The sequence below is a fragment of the Conger conger genome, chromosome 12 (genome assembly GCF_963514075.1).
Source record: "Conger conger chromosome 12, fConCon1.1, whole genome shotgun sequence".
NCBI lineage: Eukaryota > Metazoa > Chordata > Actinopteri > Anguilliformes > Congridae > Conger > Conger conger.
In genome coordinates this window covers 9,540,852-9,568,769 of record NC_083771.1, presented here as the reverse complement: position 1 = coordinate 9,568,769, position 27,918 = coordinate 9,540,852, and the positions used below count along the sequence as shown (strand labels likewise).

General features: G+C 48.6%; 1 protein-coding gene across 3 annotated transcripts; it reads left to right on the top strand.

The window, feature by feature from the left end:
* Positions 1-1,794: 1,794 nt before the first annotated feature.
* On the top strand, positions 1,795-26,775 carry fubp3 (far upstream element (FUSE) binding protein 3). 3 transcript variants are annotated; one of them, XM_061263067.1, is made up of 19 exons: positions 1,795-2,008; positions 9,815-9,926; positions 12,187-12,220; positions 12,938-12,987; positions 13,669-13,740; positions 13,955-14,012; positions 15,161-15,323; positions 15,728-15,826; positions 16,047-16,151; positions 16,903-17,005; positions 17,159-17,259; positions 18,032-18,173; positions 18,513-18,673; positions 18,954-19,027; positions 19,123-19,199; positions 19,801-19,869; positions 22,815-22,886; positions 24,498-24,628; positions 25,029-26,775. In XM_061263067.1, the coding sequence occupies exons 1-19, from the start codon at positions 1,910-1,912 to the stop codon at positions 25,035-25,037; spliced, it is 1,731 nt and encodes a 576-aa protein (XP_061119051.1). In that variant the 5' UTR covers positions 1,795-1,909; the 3' UTR covers positions 25,038-26,775. The 3 variants fall into 3 exon arrangements, with proteins under 3 accessions (XP_061119051.1, XP_061119052.1, XP_061119053.1); XM_061263068.1 differs by having other exon boundaries at positions 1,797-2,008; positions 16,047-16,155; positions 16,907-17,005; XM_061263069.1 differs by lacking the exon at positions 19,801-19,869 and having other exon boundaries at positions 1,798-2,008.
* The last annotated feature ends 1,143 nt before the right edge of the window (positions 26,776-27,918 follow it).

Genomic DNA, 27,918 nt, shown 5'->3' with positions numbered 1-27,918 from the left:
TATTAAAAAGGCATTGGTGGTGAACTAAATGGAATGTTCATTTAAAATCGTTCAACGGAAACTGTTTGCTGCAAACATAGTTTGCCATAAACATTCATTGTCTGAAACGCATGTCAGGTCACACACGTGAATCTACCCAGGGACATCACAGCACAATGCAGAATTAGATTTAATACATGGCATAGATCAAAAAGGCCAAGGTCAGTTCTCAGGAAAATATTCAAAATTTCACAAATATAGAGACCCCCTCTCCACTGTGCCCCACGGGGTGCACCCTATTGTTGCATGGTTCCAATTGTGGCTGGGTTTACACAGCTCAGCTTAAAATTAACCTTACAATTAACCTCGGTTGACAGGGTAACCCCTCACCTCATCAGTGCCTCCTCTAGTCAACTGGGGACCTGTATCCTCCAGCGGAATTATGGCACAAATCTGCTGGTACATCACAGATGAGTAAGAATGGCAGCTTTTTGGTGGAATCGCAGGCTAGATTATACTCTCCTGACTGAAGTGCGTTGCAATGACGAGACAAGCATACAGCGGTTATTGGGTCCACTCCCTTGGGGAGAAAGGAATGGGAGATGCAGGATGTGTAGGGGGCAGTACATAGGATGTGTAATAGGATGTCCTATCGGTGAACTATCAGAGTAGTAGCCTTAAGGGCGAGGAAGGGGTTAGGAAAATTCCAAGGCCCCAGACAGGGTCCCTCAAAAAATTGTGCAGTCATTTTGCAAGGATGGGGTGGCCTGGGTGGTGGGGCCCAAAACAAATTGTTTCATGGGGCCCAAAATCTGTAGTGGTGTATACATTATATATTATTTTGTTATACATCCAATGTAGCCTATAAATATTTTTGGAAAACAACAACGCGAATGGCCAAGAGCCAAGCATGTCTCAAAGCACTTTACTGTGGTTTTCAGTACTAGTACATACATAGTGCTTACAGAAACAGAATGAAACCCACTCTAGTTCATGCAGCGTCCAAAACCATCTCAATTACAATCCCCTCTTAAACTCGCGTTTCCCCTCTCCTCTTCTATCTACATTTGCCATTTCTCATCTGTTCCCAATTGGACCAAGTCTGCATATGTGGGGTATGTGGTATATGTGTGTGTGAGAGAGAGAGAAGGGGGCCGGGGGGTAGGGGAGCAGTGTTGGTTCCTGCTCTTTGTAATCAAACAGATGTGAACTGTAGGTTTTACATTACAGTACATGTCACACCAGTACAACACGTGTCATATATACATATAAAGTCAGGTCGTGAATCACACCTCAGGAATAAGAAATCAATATCCTACTTCAATATCCAATAATCTTTTTGAAGTTTGACTTCAATTGCATTAAGTGTAACAGATCTTGCTGATTATAGTCAGACGGGTATGTTCAAACTACAAATGTACCAGTCACGTATTAAATGCCGTTCAAATGCATTTAACTGTGATAACCACAGCAAACCGCCAGCGCAGAAAACACGTCATGTACTTTGTTCAGCTAGTTAAGTCATTATAGTTTGAGGGTCGAAAACTACAACACTGAACTTGTTATAAGTATTCATAATCAATATAAGCGAAACAGTCGCTGATCGATGAAAAGGGTGCTAGGCAATCTGTAAAGACAGAACTTTCCTTTCGCATAAATACGACGTTTTATAAGTATATAATGTAGGGGGGGAGGGGAAGAACATCATTCTCTCCTCTCTCTCCTTCCGGACGGCTCCCGTGGGAGCAAACCACGTGATTTATGCATACGCTCTATCAATCAGTCGTTGCGCTCCTTCTCACGAGCGTGGCTCTCGCGGTGTTTCCTGTGTGACCGTTTCCGCTTCCTGGGGTCGGCGCGTGCTGCTTCTTGTTCGCTGGTCTGGAGTTTTTTTTTTCTTCCTTGTGGTGCGTTGCTCGGAGCTGTAGGGATGATGATGATGGCGGAGCTGGTGCAGGGACAGGCCTCGGTGGCTCAGCCCGGAATGAAGGCGGACGGTTTCGCCGACGCTCTACATCGAGCCCGACAGGTAAATGCGGGTAGAAGGAAGAGATTCGTATAAAATTCAGGTGGGAGTTGAGCTCGGCCTTTCGAATTGGGGGGAGGAGTGTACTTTTAAAACCACATAGCTTAACCCCCCCCTCTCTCCCAAGAAAACACACTCGACACACTTATCATGCTGGCTAACTTGCTAGCTACTTAGCTGGCAACACGTTATCCAAGTGTTGAGCGTGCATGACCGTAACTACAGAATTATTAACCCAGGGTCAATAAATGGCTATACACGACGCATTTTGTATAATTTAGCAATAGCGTTTGGTAGCGAAACAGCTGGCTAATCGGTTGATGATTAACATAGATGGCTGGTTGGCTAACTTGCTATAAAGCTAACAAACAACTTCCAGGGCGTTGAAGTGGGATCAACTTAAAAAAACTGCAACCTGTTGTTAAGACCCAGAAGTTATGATATCTCGGTGGCTCGCAAACTAGCTGTGGCCTAGTTTCATAAACTAGCTGCCAAATCGGTAAGCTAGCCAGTTAGCGAACAATATGTTCTTATATCGCCAGCCTTTTCGCTAATGTGCATTCACCCTAGAAGAGGTAGCTAGATAACTAACGTTAGCCTGTTTTTTAATTTGTGAAGCAAGTTATCAATATACACGGTTTAAGAGTAAACTGTTGTGAGCATATAACGGCGAACAGACTTCCTTTACAGTCAGATAACGTTACTTGACCAACTAGCCTGAATCTTTCCATTTCGCTAGCGAAAGCTAGCTGACTAGCTAGCAGTTTTTTTGCGAACCTATAGTTGTGCCTCCCCCCCCATCAAGAGCCTTTGTTGGTCGTAATCCTTAGCTAAAAATAAATGTGAAAACAAATATATATATATATCTGAGTGTTAAAAGTTCGAAAACAAACGTGTATGTTTGCGCTGGAGAAAATGAGTGTGTAAGCTGGTTAGCCTATTGGCCATTAACCTAACCTCTTTCTGACTGAAGGCTACAGCAAGTCACCCATTTGTCTATAATTGTGAAAGTTTGCTAATATGCTTCCATGCGTGATGACAGAACACGTACACGGCACTGAAACGGGTTAACCTGTGCCACAAAACCATTATGTACCAACGACACAATGTGCATTTCATCGTAAAACTCTAAATCTACCCTCACTGATTAAGTTAGCCCCGACGTCACGACTCAAGGCCCGATTCAGAGCCAAGCGTGTAGCAAACGAGTTGTTTGCAGTCGTAATGTAACGTAATTGCCTACGACACATGGCGCCCGATTTTCCATTTGAAAAACATTAAACTACCAACCTGGGTAGAATTGTACACGACTATCAACTTCCTTGGTAAACATTACTTTGAACAGTTGAAACTACCACGATAGTAATGCCGGTGTTGAACCTTCTTTGCTAACGGTAGAGATGTTCAGAACCAGTTGTAGGTGGTTGTTAATTTCTTAAAACCAATACATGTTAAGTGCGTGGCTGTACATTTAGGAGTCTGGGGAAACAATGGTTAATATCCAGCTCGCCTTCGGAATGGGTGCGTAATTTAACCATAATGGGGAAACTGGTCTAACTTGTTAACTTCCATTTTGCTTTTGATAATAAAGAAGCCGTCTTGGCATTGCATCATATGCTCTATTTTGGTCCCAAATTTCCTTGTCCTGTCAGTATAGTCAAAATATAGGGCCTATTTGAATCATGGATTTTGCGCAACCGGCCTTATGACGAGGCATGAAGTTGGTTTGTGGCGAACGGACTGGTTGCACGTGGATAAAGTTGCACCCGATGTTTTACTTCAACAGCAGAAGTTAAACAGCCGGTTGTTCAGAAAACAAACAAGAAGTTTATTTACAGACCTTTAATATAAAATATTTCAAAATGGTTGTATTTCAGAATTGTAAAAATATTTTGGTCTAAACCTGTTTTGCATTCATATCAATTTGGTTTTATACTTGAACCAGCTATAGTATACGGCTCAATTCAAACAGGCGTTGTGCAGAAGGGTCCATGGCGGCGGGTCTCGACTCGATGTGAGCCATTTACTGATGCTCTTTTGCAGAGACACGTACACAGCAGTATTTTACAAAGTCCATTTATACAGCTGAATGTTGACTGCAGTAATCCAGGTTAAGTACCTTACCCAGTGACACAGTGGCTGGGCCCCCGCCTTGGAATCCCACTTGCAATCTTAGTTGCAAGCCCAGTTCCCTCACCATTCACTAGCCATTATACTGTACTTCTGTCCGAATCCGGTAGGCCAGCGCTGCTCAACTCCACATCCTGGGGGCCGCAGTGTCTGCAGGTATTTGCTCCATCCGTGCACTACACCACCTGATTTCACTAATTTTACATGCTTCATTCGGATAAGCTAATTAGTAAAATCAGGTGGTGTAGCGCATGGTTGAAGCAAATGCCTGCAGACAGTGCAGCCCCCAGGACGTGGAGTTGAGCAGTGCGGCGGTAGGGGAAATTGGGATTTGAACTTGCAACCTCCTTGTGTCCCCTGTGCCTCTGTTTCCCCCTTTCAGCCCCTGCCATTATGTCTGAGCAGAGCTTGCATAACATGAAAAACCAGCTGGAGCTGAACTGGAGACTGCATTTACACCATTGTTTATTTCAGTGCGACTAAAGCCAACCGCCACGCCCAATTCGTCTATGTAATATTCATTTTATTGTGGCTTTGAGATGGTATCTATGAATGATCTGAGTTATTTCATTAAAGAAAAAACGGTCAGCTGTTCCTCCAGTCATTCAGCAGACACTTTTACAGATCAGTTTGGGTTGTGCTCTGGGGGGGTATGAGCCGCATAGGGAGGGTAGAGCAAAGATTCAAATCTGTTACTCTCTAACCCCAAGTTGGAGCACTGCACTGGTAGAACTGCAGTTCCCTTCTTTTCCCCTTGTAGCTAAGCTCACTAGTTTGCATACATTTCAATGTATGTAAAAGATTATGTAATGATTAGGGTAGTGCCTTTTATATTGGGCTTAGTTCTGTTTTTAAATGATGACCTGGCTTTTCACCTTTATCTGTGGTGGGTATATGGGTCCTGGTGTATAGGGCGGGGGGGGGGGGGGGGGGGGGGTCTGGATCTAATGAGTTGTGTGTGTGTGAGAACTGGCCATGCACCTCTTGAGCGGGAGGGGTCAGACTGAGTCCTGGAGGTTGATTGGTTTAGGAACCATCGCAGCCCGCGGATCTCCACAGCCACCGACATGGGTGGGGTTAAAGGGCGGCGTGTTGCGTCTCGAGGACACGGAGGCTAGCGTAAAGCCGACCGGTCGAGCCCGTCCACAGGACGTGAGCATCGCTGAACGGGGCTGCAGCTCTTTCAGCCTGCCTTCATAACCTCTGTGTTTCACACCCGGGCTGAGCCAGGCCAGGGCACGCACGAGGCATGCGCTAGAACAGCGCTACTCAGCTCCACGTCGTGCAGGTATTTGCTCCTGCCGTGCGCTGCACCACCTGATTTCACTAATAATTTGACCTGCTGTGTTCAGATGATAAGGTGATCGGCGAGGTTAGGTGGTGTAGCGCACAGTTGATGCCTGCAGACGCTGCGGCCTGCGGGATGTGAAGTTGAGGAGCGCTGCTCCATCACGTACGGCCTTTAATGCAATTAAACCAATATAAGAGCAGCCTCTCCTGTTCAGCGGAGCTCCTGTTCTTCTGAATGGCAGTAAGTTCTCTGAAGCAGTGTGCCGTTTTGTGCCAGTTTACGTGCACCTCTTCACTTGACCGTGAGATTTAACGTCAGAGAAAGGCGCAGACGCCGTTCCGTCGGCGGGGTCCGTGCGTGGAGGCCGGTCGGGGCCGTCGGAGGGGTTTTCGTGACGGGCGGGAGCGCCCCTGGACCCGGTTCACCCGCGACCGCGTGACGCCATGACCGCGCCCCGAGTGTTTAAGGGAGGCGCTGGCGTCTGTCGAGGTTCTGCTGAGGTCACGCACCTGCTCGCCGCCCGTCACCTCCCCCGCCGCGGTGGAGGCGGCGTAAATACGCACGCCTTTCACACGCCCGCACCGGGGCAGCTGCTCCCACCCATCAACTCTTCAGCTCCTTATGGAGTCTTCAGTCTCATGTTTTTCCCCTACGTTTCCCGCCCTTTGTCCGTCGCTGCGGTTGAAAACTGTCGATACAACTTCATAAACTACGCTGCACCAAAACACCTTTTTTACATTTGCAGCTGTGAATTGAGCAGATGGTTGTACCGACAGCCACTTGCGTAGTTGACTTGTATATCGAATACAGTAGGGTAGTTGGAAAATAATATGGTTTAATAAGCTTTTAATGTTAGCTTTGACTCCATGCATATTTGTCCTGGTATTTGGTGATGGACATGTGTGGTCCAGGTAGGGAAGGAACAGGCGATCCTGATTTCATAGCATTTTGAGCCAGTCCAGGTTTTAGTAGAAGCTAGTTTGAAACTCCCTGCTGGTGTTACCCAGTCCTGCTTATGGTAAGATCTGGTTTGACTCAAATCGATATGCATCATGAGTTATTTCCAGCTCTCCCTGTACCCACTGACAACAATTTTTGCTTCAGCGGGTTGGGGTCGGGGGTAGAACTGGGACCCCAGCCAAAGTCATGGCCTATTTTACCTCTAGGCTGATGCTGTGCTCAAAACAAGCCCTGTCCCATGACTCCTGGTAAACTATAGCTATGACATTAAATACTACGGGTGCCACAGTGACATCACCCCCCCCCCCCCAGGCTGGGCTTGCAGGGAGCGGCCTTTGGGCTCCCTGTTTCTCAGTGGTCAATTAATTTTGTTCCCCCCAGTTATTAACGGTAAACCCCCCCGCCCCCCCCAAGAGCTTGAATGAACAGAGAGAGTTTTGTAAGTGGAACTGAATGTTGCTCTAAAAGCGATCGCCCTTCTCTTCAAGATGGCTCATCTTGAAGCTGATGATGTGCTGATGGAGCTGCTATAGATTACCAGGACACCAGGTCTGCCCCCTCCCACACGCTCTGTGGTCTTCAACAGTGGTCTCAAGCTCATTACCACGGTACGCCGTGTGGATGCAGGTTTGCATTACTGCTGTCGGCTGTGTGGATGCAGGTTTGCATTACTGTGGTGCGCTGTGGATGCAGGTTTGCATTACTGTGGTGCGCTGTGTGGATGCAGGTTTGCATTACTGTGGTGCGCTGTGGATGCAGGTTTGCATTACTGTGGTGCGCTGTGTGGATGCAGGTTTGCATTACTGTGGTGGGCTGTGTGGATGCAGGTTTGCATTACTGTGGTGGGCTGTGTGGATGCAGGTTGGCATTACTGTGGTGGGCTGTGTGGATGCAGGTTGGCATTACTGTGGTGGGCTGTGTGGATGCAGGTTTGCATTACTGTGGTGGGCTGTGTGGATGCAGGTTGGCATTACTGTGGTGGGCTGTGTGGATGCAGGTTGGCATTACTGTGGTGGGCTGTGTGGATGCAGGTTGGCATTACTGTGGTGGGCTGTGTGGATGCAGGTTGGCATTACTGTGGTGGGCTGTGTGGATGCAGGTTGGCATTAGTGTGGTGGGCTGTGTGGATGCAGGCTTTTTTACATTTTATACATTTGATTCGTTTTCCGAAAAGCTGGTATGTAGTGTTTCAGCACATTCCCTTTTCCATAAGAGTGAATGGGACTGGCGAGAGTAGGACAGTGTGTTTACAGGCCCTGCGTGTGCAGACTTTTTAATTTATTTTATGATTTGGTGCATGAGTGTGGATAGCAGCCCATGGGCTGCGAGCACACTGCTCTGCTGGGGAGCTCCTCCCGCCATGTTCACGTCCTCCTCCAGTAACCTTCAGCCTTCCCTGGGCATCTGATTTATCACAGCTCCTGCATTGCTGGCATTCCAGCTGTACAGTCTGGAGAAACAGGGTTTTAACTCGCTGGAGGGAGCGAGGTGGAGCGCCTCTCTGTCTCTCTCTGTCTCTCTGTCTCTCTCTCTGTCTCTCTCTCTGTCTCTCTCTCTGTCTCTCTCTCTGTCTCTCTCTCCGTCTCTCTCCGTCTCTCTCCGTCTCTCTCCGTCTCTCACTCTGTATGTCTCGGTCTCTCACTCGGTCTCTCACTCGGTCTCTCACTCGGTCTCTCACTCGGTCTCTCACTCGGTCTCTCACTCGGTCTCTCACTCGGTCTCTCACTCGGTATGTCTCGGTCTCTCACTCTGTATGTCTCGGTCTCTCACTCTGTATGTCTCGGTCTCTCACTCTGTATGTCTCTTGCCCTCCTCCAGAGACCGGCCCTATGAAAGTGTCTAATGACGCCAAACGGTGGTGGAAGTCTAATTGGCCACACTGTGTCTCAACATTGCTGTGAAACCTGCGTCAATTCGATGACAAATGGAGCGCTCAATTCTCCATAATCTTCTGAAACCACACACTTTCCAACACGCAAAGCGGTGGATCGAAGGGGGTTTGAGGCGTCTTTCTGCTGTATCGAGTTTAAACGTCCCTCTCTCCCCTGACTGCATGCCTCTAATTGGATCTGGCTGCTGCACAATTTCGTAGGAGGTGGTGCAATTAGCGTTTCAGTGCGGTGTTGACTTCCATGGCCGGTGTGTGCATTTAGAATGGGCTTCTGATGTCACGGCAGGGCCAGGCTAGATTGAGTTTCTGTCTGTTGGGTAGGGTCAGGGCTATGGGTCTGTGCGGTAGGGAACTGTGCAGTACGTTCTGCTATTAAACACAAGTGTAGGCTGTCTGTGGCGTAGGGTTTGGGTTAGGGTTATGCGTCTGTGGGGTAGGGTTTGGGTTAGGGTTATGCGTTTGTGGGGTAGGGTTTGGGTTAGGGTTATGCGTTTGTGGGGTAGGGTTTGGGTTGGGGTTATGCGTCTGTGGGGTAGGGTTTGGGTTAGGGTTATGCGTCTGTGGGGTAGGGTTTGGGTTGGGGTTATGCGTTTGGCGTAGGGTTTGGGTTAGGGTTATGCGTCTGTGGGGTAGGGTTTGGGTTAGGGTTATGCGTCTCTGGCGTAGGGTTTGGGTTAGGGTTATGCGTTTGTGGGGTAGGGTTTGGGTTAGGGTTATGCGTTTGTGGGGTAGGGTTTGGGTTAGGGTTATGCGTCTCTGGCGTAGGGTTTGGGTTTGGGCTATGCGTCTGTGGGGTAGGGTTTGGGTTAGGGTTATGCGTCTGTGGGGTAGGGTTTGGGTTAGGGTTATGCGTTTGTGGGGTAGGGTTTGGGTTAGGGTTATGCGTTTGTGGGGTAGGGTTTGGGTTAGGGTTATGCGTCTGTGGGGTAGGGTTTGGGTTAGGGTTATGCGTCTCTGGCGTAGGGTTTGGGTTTGGGCTATGCGTCTGTGGGGTAGGGTTTGGGTTAGGGTTATGCGTTTGTGGGGTAGGGTTTGGGTTAGGGTTATGCGTTTGTGGGGTAGGGTTTGGGTTATGCCAGGGGTCGGCAACCCTGGTGCTGGAGAGCCGCAGGGTGTGCTGGCTTTCGGTTGCTTATTTTAAGGTGGAGACGAAAGCCAGCACACCCTGCGGCTCTCCAGCACCAGGGTTGCCGACCCCTGGGTTATGCATTTGTGGGGTAGGGTTTGGGTTAGGGTTATGCATTTGTGGGGTTGGGAAATGTGCTGTACACTTTGCTATTAAACGCAGGTATTGGCTGTCTGTGGGGTAGGGTTTGGGTTAGGGGTATCTGTATGTGGGGTAAGGAACTGTAGTACAATCTGCTATTAAGTGCAAGTGCAGGCAAAGTGTTACTCATGGGCAGTTCTGTTTGAGTCTCTGAAAAGCAGAAATAAGACTTTGGAAGTTGCGTTCGTGCAGCCATTCACCCTTTATCGTCTCCGAAGCATTGTTTTTGGTGTTTGCGCTTTATATTTAAATGACTTGTTTGTCTTTCAGATTGCAGCAAAAATGGGTGGTGATCAGATGTCCCACTTGAACAACACTTCACCGGTTGTAGACCCTTCTCTGTACGGCTACGGAGGGCAGAAGCGGTCCCTGGATGACGGGGGTAAGACGCTCCCATGTTCTCCACTGCACACTGACTGCGTTCCCCGCTGCGCCCTGACTGCGTTCCCCACTGCGCCCTGACTGCACACTGACTGCGTTCCCCACTGCGCCCTGACTGTGTTCCCCACTGCGCGCTGACTGCACACTGACTGCGTTCCCCACTGCGCCCTGACTGCGTTCCCCACTGCGCCCTGACTGCGTTCCCCACTGCGCCCTGACTGCGTTCCCCACTGCGCCCTGACTGCGTTCCCCACTGCACACTGACTGCGTTCCCCACTGCGCCCTGACTGTGTTCCCCACTGCGCGCTGACTGCACACTGACTGCGTTCCCCACTGCGCCCTGACTGTGTTCCCCACTGCGCGCTGACTGCGTTCCCCAGGTTCTGTTTGAACCTCCTGTGTCTGCAGGAATTTGCTCCAACCGTGCCCTGCACTCCCTGATTTCACTAACTAGCTATCTCAACCAAGTAGGTAGAATAATCAGTGGAATCAGCTGCTGTAGCACAGGGCAGGAGCAAATACCTGCAGAGACTGCGGCCCGCTGGGCGCGGAGTTGAGTAGCGCTGCATTACACTCACATTTTTGGACATAATTAGACCTATTATACCCTTTGAAGAACATGGTTTCATTTTGTTTGGACACTAAGCCATTCCAAGGAGGTCCTGGGTTCGAATCCCCGTCGGCCGGGGCCTCTCTGTGCGGAGTTTGCATGTTCTCCCCGTGTCTGCGTGGGTTTCCTCCGGGTACTCCGGTTTCCTCCCACAGTCCAAAGACATGCACGTTAGGCTGATTGGAGAGTCTAAATTGCCCGTAGGTATATGTGTGTGAGTGAATGGTGTGTGTGCCCTGCGATAGACTGGCGACCTGTCCAGGGTGTATTCCTGCCTTTCGCCCAATGTATGCTGGGATGGGCTCCAGCCCCCTGCGACCCTGATCAGGATAAGCAGGTTCAGATAATGGATGGATGGATGGACTAAGCCATTCCATTCATCTTTTTGAATATCTGAGACTAGTGTTAGGTCATTTTCTGGCTAGACCCAGCTTCTATTTCACATTATTTTGCTTCGGATCTATTCGATTATTTTCTCGGCAAAGATATTTACTAGCATTTCAATGTTGGATAACATATACCAAGTGGTTCTGATGTAGGAAGCCATCAAAGTACATTTTTATTGTCAATTAAGCTTCTCTTTGAAATATTCAAAACATGCCAAGATAGTCGTAACAACTTGATGTTTAATCATTTATAGTTGTGTTGGTCGTGGTCTTGCGCTACAGAGGTTGTGCCACGTGAGGTTTTGTGCCTGCATGGTGAGACTGCAGTAGATCACGGCTGAGGCTCACACTCAGACCTGTAAACATGGTCTTGCTCTAGAGAGGTTTTGTGCCTGCATGGTGAGACTGCAGTAGATCACGGCTGAGGCTCACACTCAGACCTGTAAACATGGTCTTGCTCTAGAGAGGTTTTGTGCCTGCATGGTGAGACTGCAGTAGATCACAGCTGAGGCTCACACTCAGACCTGTAAACATGGTCTTGCTCTAGAGAGGTTTTGTGCCTGCATGGTGAGACTGCAGTAGATCACGGCTGAGGCTCACACTCAGACCTGTAAACATGGTCTTGGCTTTTCCCATGACGTCATGCACAGCACGCACGGCTGCGTTCCAGGCAGGATGTGGCTATAGTGGGCTTGCACGGCCTGTCTCGCCTTTCTGCATTTTCTCTGTCAGGTGAAGCTCCCACGATGCCTTGCAAATGGTATTTGTCAATTATAGGAAAGAGAAAATGTAAAATGGGGTATTTTCACTGCTGCCTTCCTGATTTGGTGTAGGTTTTTGCTCTAAATTCTGCCCTTGGGGTTTATACTGCAGAGGTGTTTAGCTGGTTGGAGTGATAAAGCTAACGTCACCCTGTTAGATTTATTAATGAATGTCTGCAGATAGAGTATAGGTTAGTTTAGCACAGGGGGGCACAACTCTGGTCCTCGAGGGCTGGTCTGCCAGTAGGTTTTTGTTGCGACCAACTGCCTTGTTTTTAATTTGCGGTCAGCTCTATAAATCACCCTGGTTCAAGCCTGTACTTGAGCACTGTAAAATCATTAGAATACACTTGCAGTCTGCAGCTGTAGCCAGTACTCGTACACATGTCAGATAAGATATGATTGAGTCAGTTAAATAATTAAGGTCAGAAGTTGGCACTAAACCCTGAAACATCTTTGTCTGTTAGTGCTGACTTTCTCTTCCCTATTCTCTGTCCTTCACAGTGGGTAACCAGCTTGGTGGAATGGTGCATCAAAGGTGAGTCGACCAAGTTACCCCATTACTGTAACCCAGTATTGACTGCCTGTGTTTCTAGGCTTATAGTGCTCTACCTCCATAGACCTGCTGTTCTGTGATAGTGTATAGTGCTCTACCTCCATAGACCTGCTGTTCTGTGATAGTGTATAGTGCTCTACCTCCATAGACCTGCTGTACTGTGATTGTGTATAGTGCTCTACCTCCATAGACCTGCTGTTCTGTGATAGTGTATAGTGCTCTACCTCCATAGACCTGCTGTACTGTGATTGTGTATAGTGCTCTACCTCCATAGACCTGATGTACTGTGATAGTGTATAGTGCTCTACCTCCATAGACCTGCTGTTCTGTGATAGTGTATAGTGCTCTACCTCCATAGACCTGCTGTTCTGTGATAGTGTATCGCAGAGGTCTCCAACCGTGGTCCTAGAGAGCTACAGGGTCTGCTGGTTTTTGTTGCTACTCTGCACTTAATCAATTAGAGCAGATTGCCCAATTAACTCACCTCCCCTGGTTACCTGGCTCTCAACAGGGTGCTGATTTTAAGGTGAAAACAAAAACCAGCAAACCCATAGCTCTCCAGGACCTGGGTTGGTCACCTGTTGTATATGGTGCTCAACCTCCGTAGACCTGCTGTACTGTGATGGTATAGTGTTCAACCGTCACCACCACCACAAAATCTAACGTGTGTTTCGTCTAATATGTGGCTTTCTCTTGCAGGGCTATCATGACAGAAGACTTCAAAGTGCCTGATAAAATGGTGGGATTCAGTAAGTATTGTGCAGAGGTGAAAGGACTGGGCTTAGGGTGGGGTAGAGTGAATCTGTTTTTTGGGGCAGGAGTTGATGCCTGGTTTAAATCATAGGGTCTTAAAGAGGAATTCCTTCCAGAACATGAATCTGCGGTCCGTTTTAAAATCTGTTCCCTCAGACCAGGGCCGGGTCTGAATCCGCACACTTGCCTACTATTGAGCATAGAGGTTGTATGCAGCATGCATACTCGATAGTAGGATGCCGTGGTGCTTATTTAGGCGTCTCTTCTCTGCAGTGCCCATGCGTGCTGCAGCCCTGCTTGGTTTCATATTCACCTGCAACCCGCTTTACCTTGAACTTTGACTCCAATAATACTCAACTGCTTGAGCAAGACACCTAACCCCTAAATGCACCTGACAAGCTGGTTGGTGCCTTGCATGGCAGCCAATAGCCATTGCTGTGTCTGTGTGTCTGTGTGTCTGTGTGTCTGTGTGTCTGTGTGTCTGAATGAGAAGCAGCAATTGTACAGCGCTATGGATAAAGGTGCTATATAAATGCCAACCATTTATCATTTACCATTTAATACATCACTGTGTTCAGTGTTGCCACAGTTGTGGAGAAAATGCATCTCTTTCATTGTAATGGGGATTTAACGTTAAGGCATGGCTAAATCCCGCTCCCCTGTCCCCACCCACCCAGTTATCGGCAGAGGAGGAGAACAGATCACAAGAATTCAGCTGGAGTCGGGCTGCAAGATTCAAATCGCAGCAGGTATGTCCAAACTGAACTGAACACCCGTGGAATTGGCATGCGTCCACCCGAACGCGCTCAAGCTTTTATTTTTTTTACAGCAGTGTTTAACGTACGGAAGATTCATGCTTTTTATTTGTCAGATGTTTACCAGAGCTGTTGTGAGGCAGGTAATGTTTTCCATGCTCCCTGGGAACGAGCGTTGAGTGGCATTACGTACGTTTGTGTCCCACAGACAGCGGTGGAATGATGGACAGGCCCTGCACTCTGACTGGAAGCCCGGAGAACATCGAGTGAGTGGGGAGGGGGCGGGCCTTGGGATGGCAGGGTGGTTGAAATATGTTGGAAGGAAAATTCAATGGTACAAAGGGGGCTCTTGATTGGGTGGAGGTGTAAATGTGAGGGCTCTTGATTGGGTGGAGGTGTAAATGTGAGGGCTCTTGATTGGGTGGAGGTGTAAATGTGAGGGCTCTTGATTGGGTGGAGGTATAAATGAGGGCTCCTGATTGGGTAGAGGTGTAAATGAGGGCTCTTGATTGGGTGGAGGTGTAAATGTGAGGGCTCTTGATTGGGTGCAGGTGTAAATGTGAGGGCTCTTGATTGGGTGGAGGTGTAAATGTGAGGGCTCTTGATTGGGTGGAGGTGCAAATGAGGGCTCTTGATTGGGTGGAGGTGTAAATGTGAGGCCTCTTGATTGGGTGGAGGTATAAATGAGGGCTCTTGATTGGGTGGAGGTATAAATGAGGGCTCCTGATTGAGTAGAGGTGTAAATGAGGGCTGTTGATTGGGTGGAGGTGTAAATGAGGGCTCTTGATTGGGCGGAGGTGTAAATGTGAGGGCTCTTGATTGGGTGGAGGTGTAAATGAGGGCTCTTGATTGGGTGGAGGTGTAAATGTGAGGGCTCTTGATTGGGTGGAGGTGCAAATGAGGGCTCTTGATTGGGTGGAGGTGTAAATGTGAGGCCTCTTGATTGGGTGGAGGTATAAATGAGGGCTCTTGATTGGGTGGAGGTATAAATGAGGGCTCCTGATTGGGTAGAGGTGTAAATGAGGGCTGTTGATTGGGTGGAGGTGTAAATGAGGGCTCTTGATTGGGCGGAGGTGTAAATGTGAGGGCTCTTGATTGGGTGGAGGTGTAAATGAGGGCTCTTGATTGGGTGGAGGTGTAAATGTGAGGGCTCTTGATTGGGTGGGGGTGTAAATGTGAGGGCTCTTGATTGGGTGGAGGTGTAAATGAGGGCTCTTGATTGGGTGGGGGTGTAAATGTGAGGGCTCTTGATTGGGTGCAGGTGTAAATGTGAGGGCTCTTGATTGGGTGGGGGTGTAAATGTGAGGGCTCTTGATTGGGTGGAGGTGTAAATGAGGGCTCTTGATTGGGTGGGGGTGTAAATGTGAGGGCTCTTGATTGGGTGCAGGTGTAAATGTGAGGGTTCTGTCTCCAGGCAGGCGAAGCGGCTGTTGAGCCAGATCGTGGAGCGGTGTCGGAACGGGCCCGGGTTCCACAGTGAGATGGACGGGAACAGCGCGGTGCAGGAGATCCTCATCCCCGCCAGCAAGGTTGGCCTGGTCATCGGCAAGGGCGGGGACACCATCAAGCAGCTTCAGGTGCGCCACTTTATAAATAATATTTTCATGGGGGACTGTGGTAATGGGGGTTTGGCTGTTGGGGGGGCTGTGGTAATGGGGTTTGGCTGTTGGGGGGGCTGTGGTAATGGGGTTTGGCTGTTGGGGGGGCTGTGGTAATGGGGTTTGGCTGTTGGGGGGGCTGTGGTAATGGGGTTTGGCTGTTGGGGGGGCTGTGGTAATGGGGTTTGGCTGTTGGAGGGGCTGTGGTAATGGGGTTTGGCTGTTGGGGGGGCTGTGGTAATGGGGTTTAGCTGTTGGAGGGGCTGTGGTAATGGGGTTTGGCTGTTGGGGGGGCTGTGGTAATGGGGTTTGGCTGTTGGGGGGGCTGTGGTAATGGGGTTGATACGTAAGAGAGTGTGGTAACGGGGTTTTTGGCCTTACAGGAGAGGACAGGGGTGAAGATGCTGATGATTCAGGACGGGCCCATGCCTACGGGCGCAGACAAACCCCTCCGAATCACCGGGGATCCCTACAAAGTGCAGGTCAGTGCGTCTGCTGCGTTTCCTGGGGCAACAACAAAAACACCATGAGTGAGTAACTCCTGCAACTAGAGAAGAGATGGCAGCCGTAAGCAGTTTGAGTCCACTAATCAAGGTCCTTAGCAGATCTAGAGGTTGGGTCATAGAAGTAGGAGTGTAACTGCTTGGGTTGAACTGCCAAGCCTGCAGAGACCCCCCTAAACTCTGGCTCTGAACTCCGCAGCAAGCGCGAGAGCTGGTGGTGGAGATCATCCGCGATAAGGACCAGGGCGATTTCCGGGCCGGGCGGAATGACTTCGGCTCCCGGCTCGGCGGCAGCAGCATAGACGTGAGTGCCGCTCTTCCCCTCCCGACCTCTTGGACCGTCGCCCGTTTCCACCTCAGGGAATCGCCGCCTTTGACCGCAGCAGGAAGCGGGGTACTGCAGGGGTCTGGTGTTGGGCCGTCTGATATGTCGGACCTGTAGGATAATGTGGAGGTGGTCAGAACCGCTCTTAGTCAGAAATGCAGAAGCCTGTGTTCTGCGAGATGAGTCACCAGCTTTAAATATTTTTTTTCCCTAGTTTCTACTTTCGCAAGCGTGGGCATGGGGGAAGTTGAGACATTTCCAGTGAACTACAATGCCATAGTTTTCACTGCTTATGGAAAAGATGCCAGCGGGGGGGTCTTTTGGTTTTGGCACGGCCTTCTACTTGACCCCTAGCAGGGAAACAGGTGGTAAGGTCCAACCAAAAAAAAGCTTTATTTCACAAAAATACTGTTTTGCTATAAAGGCCCCCTAATGTTGAATTCAGTGGCTGAAAATGCCAGCGCCAGATAGCCTGTATGCCTACCAACAGCATTAGGCTGCCATGCAAGGCACCAATCTCCTCGTTGAGAGCATTTGGATTAGACTTCTTGCTCAGGGATTTGGGGGGGGGGATCTAACTGGCAATCCTCTGACTGCCTGACCACCGATCTTGTTCAGGAAGGTCGCTTGAAATTCCACAGTAAAAAAAGGTGTCGGTGGTGCGGGCACTTCCTCGTGGTTTTTTTTTGTCTTTCTGACGCCCTTTTCCCACGAACCCCTCCCCCCTCAGGTAGCTGTCCCGAGGTTCGCGGTGGGGATCGTCATCGGCAGGAATGGGGAGATGATCAAGAAGATTCAGAACGACGCCGGTGTGAGGATCCAGTTTAAGCCAGGTGGGCTGATTTTGTGCGCTGTCGCGGTTCTGATGCGACCGCTCCTGCAATTTGGGCGTGTTCCAGGGCGAGTGCCTGTCTGGGTTGTGAAGAAGTGGAGAGCTCCTGAGGCTGAATCGGTTGGTTAATGCTAATGCCCCCCCCCCCTCACAGATGACGGTATCAGCCCTGACCGAATCGCCCAGGTGATGGGGCAGCCGGAGCGATGTCAGCACGCGGTGCACCTCATCAACGAGCTGGTCCACACCGCACAGGTACGCAAACCGGAGACCGCCTTTACGCTCGGCGCTTGAAGACCATGCCAAGCGGAGGCGCTCGTGCAGAACTGGGTTCTGCTACGTGTGTGTGCGCGCGCGCTAGTGAAACTAATCATTTAGGCAGTTAACGCATGCCCACACTGGGAGTCTGAACCTCCAGCCTTCAGGGTTACGCGTCCAGTTTCCTCTCCATTATGCCGCCTGCTGCCAGAAATGTAACATTTGGTTGGATTAAACCACGCGGTCAGAGGTTCACCGTTCTGTTCTCCGCTTTAATGTGAAAGGCTCAAGGTCCCGACACGGCAGGGGTGAGGCCAGCCTCACAGTGCCTTGATTGACAGGTTGAGTAAGCCCCTCCCCCTCTGACGCTTGCAGCCCTCCTCTCAGTCGCGGGGCAGCAGGTGGCTGGACGGGGCGACCCTCGCCTCCCCGCAGGCCGGAATCGAACCCCTGTCCCTCTGGCTGTGTGGGGGGGACCTCCTCAGACAGGTGTCTGGTCAGGTAAACTGCCCCCAATCAACTGACCACCCCTCCCCTCCCCCAGTCCATGGTGCCCGCTTCTAGGGTTCGGGAACACGGTCGCGCACTTTGACCCTCCACGTGGTGGTACATGGGTCACTTCCTGTTTTTGTGTGTTATTTCTTCACAACGCGCACGGATCGGGCCAGGGGAAGCGCACTCTTCAGACGCTGCTGCGGTTTTTAAAAGTCCATGTTTTGGAGGCGTGTGAGCACGTGAATGCTGACTTCTGCACGTTTGTTTCCTGCAGGAGAGGGATGGATTTGGGGGCCCCGCCGGGCCCCGGGGCCGGGGCAGAGGCCGCGGGGAGTGGAACATGGGGGCCCCAGGGGGGCTGCAGGAAGTGACATACACGATACCCGCCGACAAGTGCGGCCTGGTGATCGGGAAAGGTACGGCCGCTGCCACCGCTTAAACAAACCTCCCTGAAAATAGCGTGTTGCATCATACTGTGATTTTATTTTTAGATCAATTTTGTTGTTGATATAAAAGGGCTAAAAGGGCTTGAATTATGGAAACGTGGTTTTTATAAACAGTTTCATTGATGCAATATTCTGCAACAGTTTCTCTTCTCTCTATTAGCATTTGTCTTCCTGTATGAAGGCTATTGAGTAGTATCCTTCTTTTGGGAATTTTATAATGAGACCTGTCGTCACGATGGCTCAGGATGTTCCCTTTGGTCTGTTTGGTTTTGGGGTACTGACCCAGCATATTTCTGCTCCCTTCTGTAGGTGGGGAGACCATTAAGAACATCAACCAGCAGTCCGGGGCGCACGTGGAGCTGCAGCGGAACCCCCCGCCCAACACCGACCCCAACGTGCGCATCTTCTCCATCCGGGGCACCCCCCAGCAGATGGAGCTCGCCCGACAGCTGATCGACGAGAAGATCGGGGTACGTTCACTGCTGGGCCGCCCAGCCCTGTCCCAGGAGATCTCCCGTCCTGCTGGGTTTCAATCCAACCCTAACTAAGCACACCTCGTTTCAACAGCTAGAGCTAGGGCCGCCTAGCCCTGTCTCTGGAGATCTCCCATCCTGCAGGTTTTCACTCCAATCCTGACTAAGGCTCACCTCACTCAACAGCTAGAGCAGGGTCGGACAGCCCTGCTGTAGTTTGCGTGCGGGTGGTAAATCCCACCCTTGGGGGTAACCTCACTCTCCTCTTCCTCCACAGGGCTCGGGGCTGAGCAGCAGCAGCAGTTTTGGGCTGAACCCCTTCTCCCAGGGCCCTGCTACACCTCACCAAAAGTAAGCAGCCCCGTCCACACCCGCACCCCCAGCCTGTATTTCCTGTCCGAGTGTCGCCAGGTCTCACTCAGTCTCCTGTCTCTCCTCTCCTGCAGCGGACCGCAGACCTTCATGACGGGCGGCTGGGGGACAACGTACCAAACATGGCAACCCCAGGGCCAGCAGGACCCCAGTAAGTGTGCCCCTCAAAACTCTGAAGAAAGCTGAGGAGGTTTATCTGTCGGGGGAAGGGGGGGCAGGGGTCCCCATGCTTCATCGCTACCAACTGAACCGGCCCTGACACTCCCGAAACATCTCTAAAGGCAATGAAGCAAATCGTGTCAAACTGACTCAACTTGCCTTAAGCTTAAACTCTCTTGGACTGCAGATTAAACCCTCCATCTTAGGACCCGACCAGTGCCAGGTCCCATTATCAAGGCGGATGGGCTCTAGATCGATGATCAATAGATGGTTGCCATCATATCGTGGTTTTCTCAAACTCAAGGCAACTTGCCTCAAGCACCACCAATGTGCGGCACCCACTTGGTTGATGCAACGGCAGCCATTTTGTGCCAGAATCATCACCACACATCAGCTGAGGTGGAGAGGTAGAGAACCATTTTAGGCAGTTAAATCTGGAGGTGATTAGGTGCCATATTGATGCAACCGGAGAATAACCTGCTTGGTTTTTTGCAAGTATGGTTCATGTTTGGCAGAAATAAGGGGAAATATAAGTGGGCTCCCTCATGCAGAGAGACTGTTTCTCAGACAGTGTAATCTGTATTTGGTTGCAGGTCACAATGGATCCCAGGTGGGACAGATGGATTATTCCAAAGCGTGGGAGCAGTATTATAAAAAACTAGGCAAGTGAAGCTACAGGTCATGGGATACTCCCCTGCTCCCTCTCACAACACCTGAAATCTGGGGTCCCAGAGAGGGCCACAGGGTCTCCTGGATGCGTTGGTGTTCAGTGCTGAACCGGCTCATTAACTGCTGTAACTCGCTGTGCCTGGTTTCTTTGACCTGAATGCTTTTCTGGTTTTTAAGGTGAAGACAGAAATCAATTAAAACCCTGTGGCTCTCCCAAGCCCAAGGGGGTAGCTTCTCAAAGCAGGATTACTGAGTTTAGCTGGATAACTGCACTGAGTAAAGCCCACAAAGCAGGGTTACTGAGTTTAGCCGGATAACTGCACTGAGTAAAACCCACAAAGCAGGGTTACTGAGTTTAGCTGGATAACTGCACTGAGTAAAGCCCACAAAGCAGGATTACTGAGTTTAGCTGGATAACTGCACTGAGTAAAGCCCACAAAGCAGGATTATTGAGTTTAGCTGGATAACTGCACTGAGTAAAGCCCACAAAGCAGGGTTACTGAGTTTAGCTGGATAACTGCACTGACTAAAACCCACAAAGCAGGGTTACTGAGTTTAGCTGGATAACTGCACTGAGTAAAGCCCACAAAGCAGGGTTACTGAGTTTAGCTGGATAACTGCACTGACTAAAACCCACAAAGCAGGGTTACTGAGTTTAGCTGGATAACTGCACTGAGTAAAGCCCACAAAGCAGGGTTACTGAGTTTAGCTGGATAACTGCACTGAGTAAAACCCACAAAGCAGGATTACCAAATTAGCTGGATAACTGCACTGAGTAAAGCCCACAAAGCAGGGTTACTGAGTTTAGCTGGATAACTGCACTGAGTAAAGCCCACAAAGCAGGGTTACTGAGTTGGCTGGATTACTGCACTGAGTAAAACCCACAAAGCAGGGTTACTGAGTTAGCTGGATAACTGCACTGAGTAAAACCCACAAAGCAGGATTACCAAGTTAGCTGGATAACTGCACTGAGTAAAACCCACAAAGCACGGTTACTGAGTTAGCTGTATAACTGCACTGAGTAGAACCCACAAAGCAGGGTTACTGAGTTAGCTGGATAACTGCACTGAGTAAAACCCACAAAGCAGGGTTACTGAGTTAGCTGGATAACTGCATCGAGTAAAACCCACAAAGCAGGGTTACTGAGTTAGCTGGATAACTGCACTGAGTAAAACCCACAAAGCAGGGTTACTGAGTTAGCTGTATAACTGCACTGAGTAGAACCCACAAAGCAGGGTTACTGAGTTAGCTGTATAACTGCACTGAGTAAAACCCACAAAGCAGGGTTACTGAGTTAGCTGGATAACTGCACTGAGTAAAACCCACAAAGCAGGGTTACTGAGTTAGCTGGATAACTGCATCGAGTAAAACCCACAAAGCAGGGTTACTGAGTTAGCTGGATAACTGCACTGAGTAAAACCCACAAAGCAGGGTTACTGAGTTAGCTGTATAACTGCACTGAGTAGAACCCACAAAGCAGGGTTACTGAGTTAGCTGGATAACTGCACTGAGTAAAACCCACAAAGCAGGGTTACTGAGTTAGCTGGATAACTGCACTGAGTAAAACCCACAAAGCAGGGTTACTGAGTTAGCTGGATAACTGCACTGAGTAGAACCCACAAAGCAGGGTTACTGAGTTAGCTGGTTAACTGCACTGAGGAAAACCCACAAAGCAGGGTTACTGAGTTGGCTGGATTACGGCACTGAGTAAAACCCACAAAGCAGGGTTACTGAGTTAGCTGTATAACTGCACTAAGTAAAACCCACAAAGCAGGGTTACTGAGTTAGCTGGATAACTGCACTGAGTAAAACCCACAAAGCAGGGTTACTGAGTTAGCTGGATAACTGCACTGAGTAAAACCCACAGAGCAGGGTTACTGAGTTAGCTGGATAACTGCACTGAGTAGAACCCACAAAGCAGGATTACTGAGTTAGCTGGATAACTGTACTGAGTAAAACCCACAGAGCAGGGTTACTGAGTTAGCTGGATAACTGCACTGAGTAGAACCCACAAAGCAGGGTTACTGAGTTAGCTGGATAACTGCACTGAGGAAAACCCACAAAGCAGGGTTACTGAGTTGGCTGGATTAAGGCACTGAGGAAAACCCACAAAGCAGGGTTACTGAGTTAGCTGTATAACTGCACTAAGTAAAACCCACAAATCAGGGTTACTGAGTTAGCTGGATAACTGCACTGAGTAAAGCCCACAAAACAGGGTTACGGAGTTAGCTGGATAACTGCACTGAGTAAAACCCGGATCCCTCCCAAATCGCTGTAGTTTATGGAGGTAAGTGGTTCTCCGCGCTCGCTGTTCCCGTCCGCCATCGCTGTGCGACGTGTCGATAGCCCGGGCGTGAACGCACCTCCGTTTCTCTCCAGCTCCAGGTTTAAGGTTCTGTACGCTGCAAAAGAAAAGAAGAAATGGTTAAGAAAAAGGCGGGCCAGTCCTGTCGATTTCGGGGGAGGCCCCTGACTTGTGTTAGTTTTCTCCAAAGGTCATATCTGATAGTTGCTCGACTTGTCCATTAAAGGCCTGGAACCTTTTTATTACTGATTTATGGTTACTGGTTACTGATGTCGGCTGTGTAGCGGATGGGGAACTGGTGCAGTTGTGCCCCAGAGCAGTACCCAAACTGAACTGCCTCAGTAAATATTCCACTGTGTACATGGACTCAATGTATTCCATGTTCCTTCCATGTTTGTCCCAGTAAAACTGGTTCTTCCAGGTTTCTTATGTAAACCACAGCATGGTCTCAGTGCTGAATCCCTAATTAATTTCTCATGTTTACATGGTGTAAGTCTGGCAGTTGCTGAAATTCAACAAAAAAGTGGAAGAAAAAAATAGGAAAGTGCACAAAAAATAGGAAAGTGTTGTTTTTAACTTTGTTTTATTGATTTTGTGCTGGTTCACTGACTGCTGGTCCTCCTGTCTCCCCAGGTCAGCAGAGCCAGGCCCAAAGCAGCGGCCCTGACTACAGCAAGGCCTGGGAGGAGTACTACAAGAAACAGAGTGGGTATCTGCCCGGTGGGGTTAGGGTATCTTTGCCTGGAAGGGTTTAAGTCTGGGCTTAGGGTTTAAGTCTGGGCTGCCCAACCCTTTTCCTGGAGATCTACTGTCCTGTAGGTTTTCACTCCAAACCTAACAAAGCCACAACTCATTCAACAGCTTCAGATCTCATTGAGCTACTTAGTAGGTATTAGTAGTAGTTGAAGTTAAAACCTACAGGACTGTAGATCTCCAGGAACAGGTTTGGGCAGCCCTGGTTTAAGTGAATAGTTTAACTTCCGCAGCTGTTTGTATCGGGGGTAGTGTGGGGTTGCAGGGGGCTGTATATCAGAGGTAGTGTGGGGTTGCAGGGGGATGTATATCAGGTAGTGTGGGGTTGCAGGAGGCTGTATATCAGAGGTAGTGTGGGGTTGCAGGGGGATGTATCAGAGGTAGTGTGGGGTTGCAGGGGGATGTATCAGAGGTAGTGTGTGGTTGCAGGGGGATGTATATCAGGTAGTGTGGGGTTGCAGGAGGCTGTATATCAGAGGTAGTGTGGGGGCTCGGGGGGCGGTTGTATCAGAGGTAATGTTGGGTTGCAGGAGGAGTTGTATATCAGAGGTGGGGGGGGGGGCAGGGGGGCTGTATATTAGAGGTAGTGTGGGGGGCAGGGGGCGGTTGTATCAGAGGTAGTGTGGGGGTGCAGAGACGGTTGTATCAGAGGTAGTGTGGGGGGCAGGGGGCGGTTGTATCAGAGGTAGTGTGGGGGGGCAGGGGGCGGTTGTATCAGAGGTAGTGTGGGGGGGCAGGGGGCGGTTGTATCAGAGGTAGTGTGGGGGGCAGAGGGGCTGTATATCAGAGGTAGTTTGGGGTTGCCGGGGCGGTTGTATCAGAGGTAGTGTGGGGGTGCAGAGGCGGTTGTATCAGAGGTAGTGTGGGGGCAGGGGGCGGTTGTATCAGAGGTAGTGTGGGGGGCAGAGGGGCTGTATATCAGAGGTAGTTTGGGGTTGCCGGGGCGGTTGTATCAGAGGTAGTGTGGGGGTGCAGGGGCGGTTGTATCAGAGGTAGTGTGGGGGGCAGGGGGCGGTTGTATCAGAGGTAGTGTGGGGGGCAGAGGGGCTGTATATCAGAGGTAGTTTGGGGTTGCCGGGGCGGTTGTATCAGAGGTAGTGTGGGGGTGCAGAGGCGGTTGTATCAGAGGTAGTGTGGGGGGCAGGGGGCGGTTGTATCAGAGGTAGTGTGGGGGGCAGAGGGGCTGTATATCAGAGGTAGTTTGGGGTTGCCGGGGCGGTTGTATCAGAGGTAGTGTGGGGGTGCAGAGGCGGTTGTATCAGAGGTAGTGTGGGGGGCAGGGGGCGGTTGTATCAGAGGTAGTGTGGGGGGCAGAGGGGCTGTATATCAGAGGTAGTTTGGGGTTGCCGGGGCGGTTGTATCAGAGGTAGTGTGGGGGCGCAGGGGCGGTTGTATCAGAGGTAGTGTGGGGGGCAGGGGGCGGTTGTATCAGAGGTAGTGTGGGGGCGCAGGGGCGGTTGTATCAGAGGTAGTGTGGGGGGCAGGGGGCGGTTGTATCAGAGGTAGTGTGGGGGGCAGGGGGAGCTGTAGTGATGTTTCTCCCTCTGTCCCTCGCACCCCTAGGCCAGGCTCCAGGGCCCGCCTCCCAGCAGAGCTCCCCCCCGGACTACAGCGCAGCCTGGGCCGAGTATTACAGACAGCAGGGGGCGTACTACGGGCAGGGAGGCCAGCCTGCGCAGGCCCAGGGCCTTCAGGTACGGAGCTGTCCTCTTCCTCCCTCCTCATTCTCCTCCTCATCCTCTTCCTCCTCCCCCTCTCTGCGTTTGCAGTTTGTTTGTTTTCTCACTCAGGTCCAGGTAAAGAGTAAATGGTTCTGCTTTGTTACGTTACATTTAGTGATAGAAGTTGCTGCAGGTGCGTGTAGCCAGTGTGTAGCCCCGGTATTGTCTAGCTTTATTTCACATGCACTTTTCTTTTTGGGACTGTTTGTTTGTTCATTACATTTTTTTTTTTTTTTTCCTGATCGTTTTGTCCGTTTCTTTATGCTCCGTACATGTGGCATTTCGCTGGTCTAGAGAAATGAGTTGTTTTGAATCATCAGCCTTCTTTCTCCCCACATTGTAACTGTTAAATTTCCTCATCTTTGTCTTCCAGGAACATTAGAGTGGATTCCCTTTAGTTGAAGATTTTTTTTTGAATCGCTGAGAGGATGAAAAACAAAACCTTTTATAACAGAGGTTTCTAGATTTGCAACGCCTTGAAGACTTTTACTTTTTTTCTTAGTGAGAAACACTAGCTGTAGAATGACTTATACAATTAAAAAAAGAATAAAAATATTTCTAAATCAGGAACATTTAATTGTTACTAAATACTTGTGTACACCATTATTTGAATGGACAATTTCCGGGATCCCTTTTGGATTTGAGTGAACAGTTTTGTTTTTCAAATACTTTTTTTTTTCTTTTCTTTTTTTCTTTTTTTTTAAACCGAAATATGAAAACACCAAAACGTACCCCGGAATTGTAACATTTCAGAAAAACGCAATATAATCTATTTTTTCTAGTTCTGTTGCAATAAAATCGTAATTATGGGCTTAGCAGTCTTGAGTTGCATTATTGTCCTTGTTGTTTTTTTGTCATGAAAGAACAGATGTTTTAAGAATGTGTAAAAAGGTGTTGTCTTTTACTTTTACATAACGCATTTTAATTCAGTGAGACGAAACTGTGATATTTTGTTACAGGAAAGGGTATTCTTTTGTTACAAAATACCAGGGGAGATGTCAGCGTATGGCAGTAAATTCCTAATGTAATTCCTGTTTCTTGGCTTTGTATTCTGTTATTCGGTATCATTTTTATTGTACTTCTGGTTTAAAAAAGGTGCAATATCTTATTTCATTTTTGAAACAAAGATGGATTCTAATATTTTGACAAACGTTAACTTGTAGTTTCTTAGATTATTTTTTTAGGCATTGAAAATGTAATGGATAATTTTTTTAAATTACAGTGATCTGGTATGGGAAATGGGGGGGGTATTGCATTTTGCGCAAATTCTTTTTTTTTTTGCCTTTGCTATCTTGTTAAACTGTGTGTGTATGATCAAATACTTGACTAAATACTTTATTTAAAATATATATTATATATAATTGAATCAAAGAGTTTTTCATGGAGTCATTTTCACAGGAGAAAAACTGTCCCTATGTTCTGTGTTCTTTTCATACTGAAAATGTTCAAAGATCGTGAATGTGCTATTTGAAATTCGATGTTGCATCTTGCTTGTATGGACAAAAATAAGAGATGATAGATTTTTTATGTGTATTCTGTGCTTCAAGCTCAAGACTGCTAAGCCTCAATTGGATCCTACCTGTGTAATGATTAATAGTAGTTTTTTATATTCTAAGTATTGAGATCAAAGTTGTCTTATTTGGTACCAGCCAGATCCCTCAATGCCCCAACCAGTACACACTGTGGACTCACTTTAAGTCCAATGCTAATACCTTTTTAATTATTTTTCTTTCTACTATGTGTGATCTAATGTATGTATGATTGACTAGTTACAAAATGAATCTAGTATTAACTGCATTGCCTAATGAAAAGGGATATTATAATTTCAAAAATGTTTAATTTTAGTGTTTTTTTTTCCTCATGTACAGATAACAGTGTATTAAAAAAAAAAGTCGAAAGTAACTGTTTCTGCTGAAATGTTTGGGGAGGGGGTATCTTTGCTTTCTTTGGCTTGGTTTTAATTTGGGCACATTCCAATGTGTAATATGCCGTTTGTGAGTTTAAAATCAGGGCTCCTTGGGTTGGTCCAAGACTTAGTCTATAAAGGCAATCTATACAGTATACTGAAGATATATACAGAATTTCATGTTCTACAAAAATAAAAATGTTTATTCCCTGTAGATATTTTATCCATTTCGTTCTCTAAAGTTGTCTGCAGGTTTCTGTTATTGTGGGCTTGTAGAATCTATGATATGCATGTGCTAAAAAGCTTCAAGTTATTTTCTTGCTTTTTTTGACGTTACCCGTGTGAGATTAAATTGAGTTTAACCATGTTGAACTAGCTCATCTGTTTCCGAGGTATTTCAAGGAAGGACGAATACCCGAACGAGTTCAATAAAAGTGTGAACATCCAAGATAAGTATGTTTTGAGGGTATCCGTCAGCACTTGCACAAACATCACCATTGTTCTTGAATAAGCCCGACACTTTTTTGGGATGTCTTGAGCCACAATTTGCCCCCGTCAAGCTGCAGTACAGCGAGTCCCCCCTGCAGTAGCTTTGTTTGGAATGGACCTAAATAAGCTCTTTCAAAGCTTGGACGATGATGCCAATTACACTCCAACCTGGCATGGTGCTGCTTAAAGTGCCCATTTGTCCCAAGTTAATGAGGCCCAGTATATGTAAGGATTCTCTGTTGGTGATTTGTGTCATTTCATGGTACCCTTGGGGGCACAACTCTGAAATTGTGAAATGCAATCAAGGAAACAACCCTGGTCCTGCAGAACCACTGGGTGTGCGGTCTTACTACTCGGCACTTAACTAATCAACCACTTTCATCGATCAATTGACTCACTCACCATGCTCCTTCTGTCTGAATCGGTTGCTGATTTTAAAGCGAAAATGAAAACCGCCTCACCCTCTCCAGGACCAGTGATGCCGACCCCTGGTATGAAACCGCTCCATTATGGATCACGTGCTCCTGAAAATGGGTGTGCTGGTAAAGTAATTTGGGAGCACGTCATCTAATTGGGATGCAAAACTCTGTCAATTATGTGCTACTTGGAAAAAAATATGTGTACAGGCCTGTGAAAGTGACTTTTTTTTATAAGTAAAAAGGAAAAGGTAAGAGGAGCAATGTGGTTGTCCTCACCATGGGGCCATTTGTGGCCTCAGCACTGTGGGTACTGTAGTTTAGACTGAAGTGGCGCACCCCATCCCTTAAGAAAGAACATTACGTGTGGCCAACTGAATTGTGTGGAGTTTAGAGAATTCATTCATTCTGTGAAAAAACAGGTGTCATTAATTGTCCTTTATTAAGGAAGA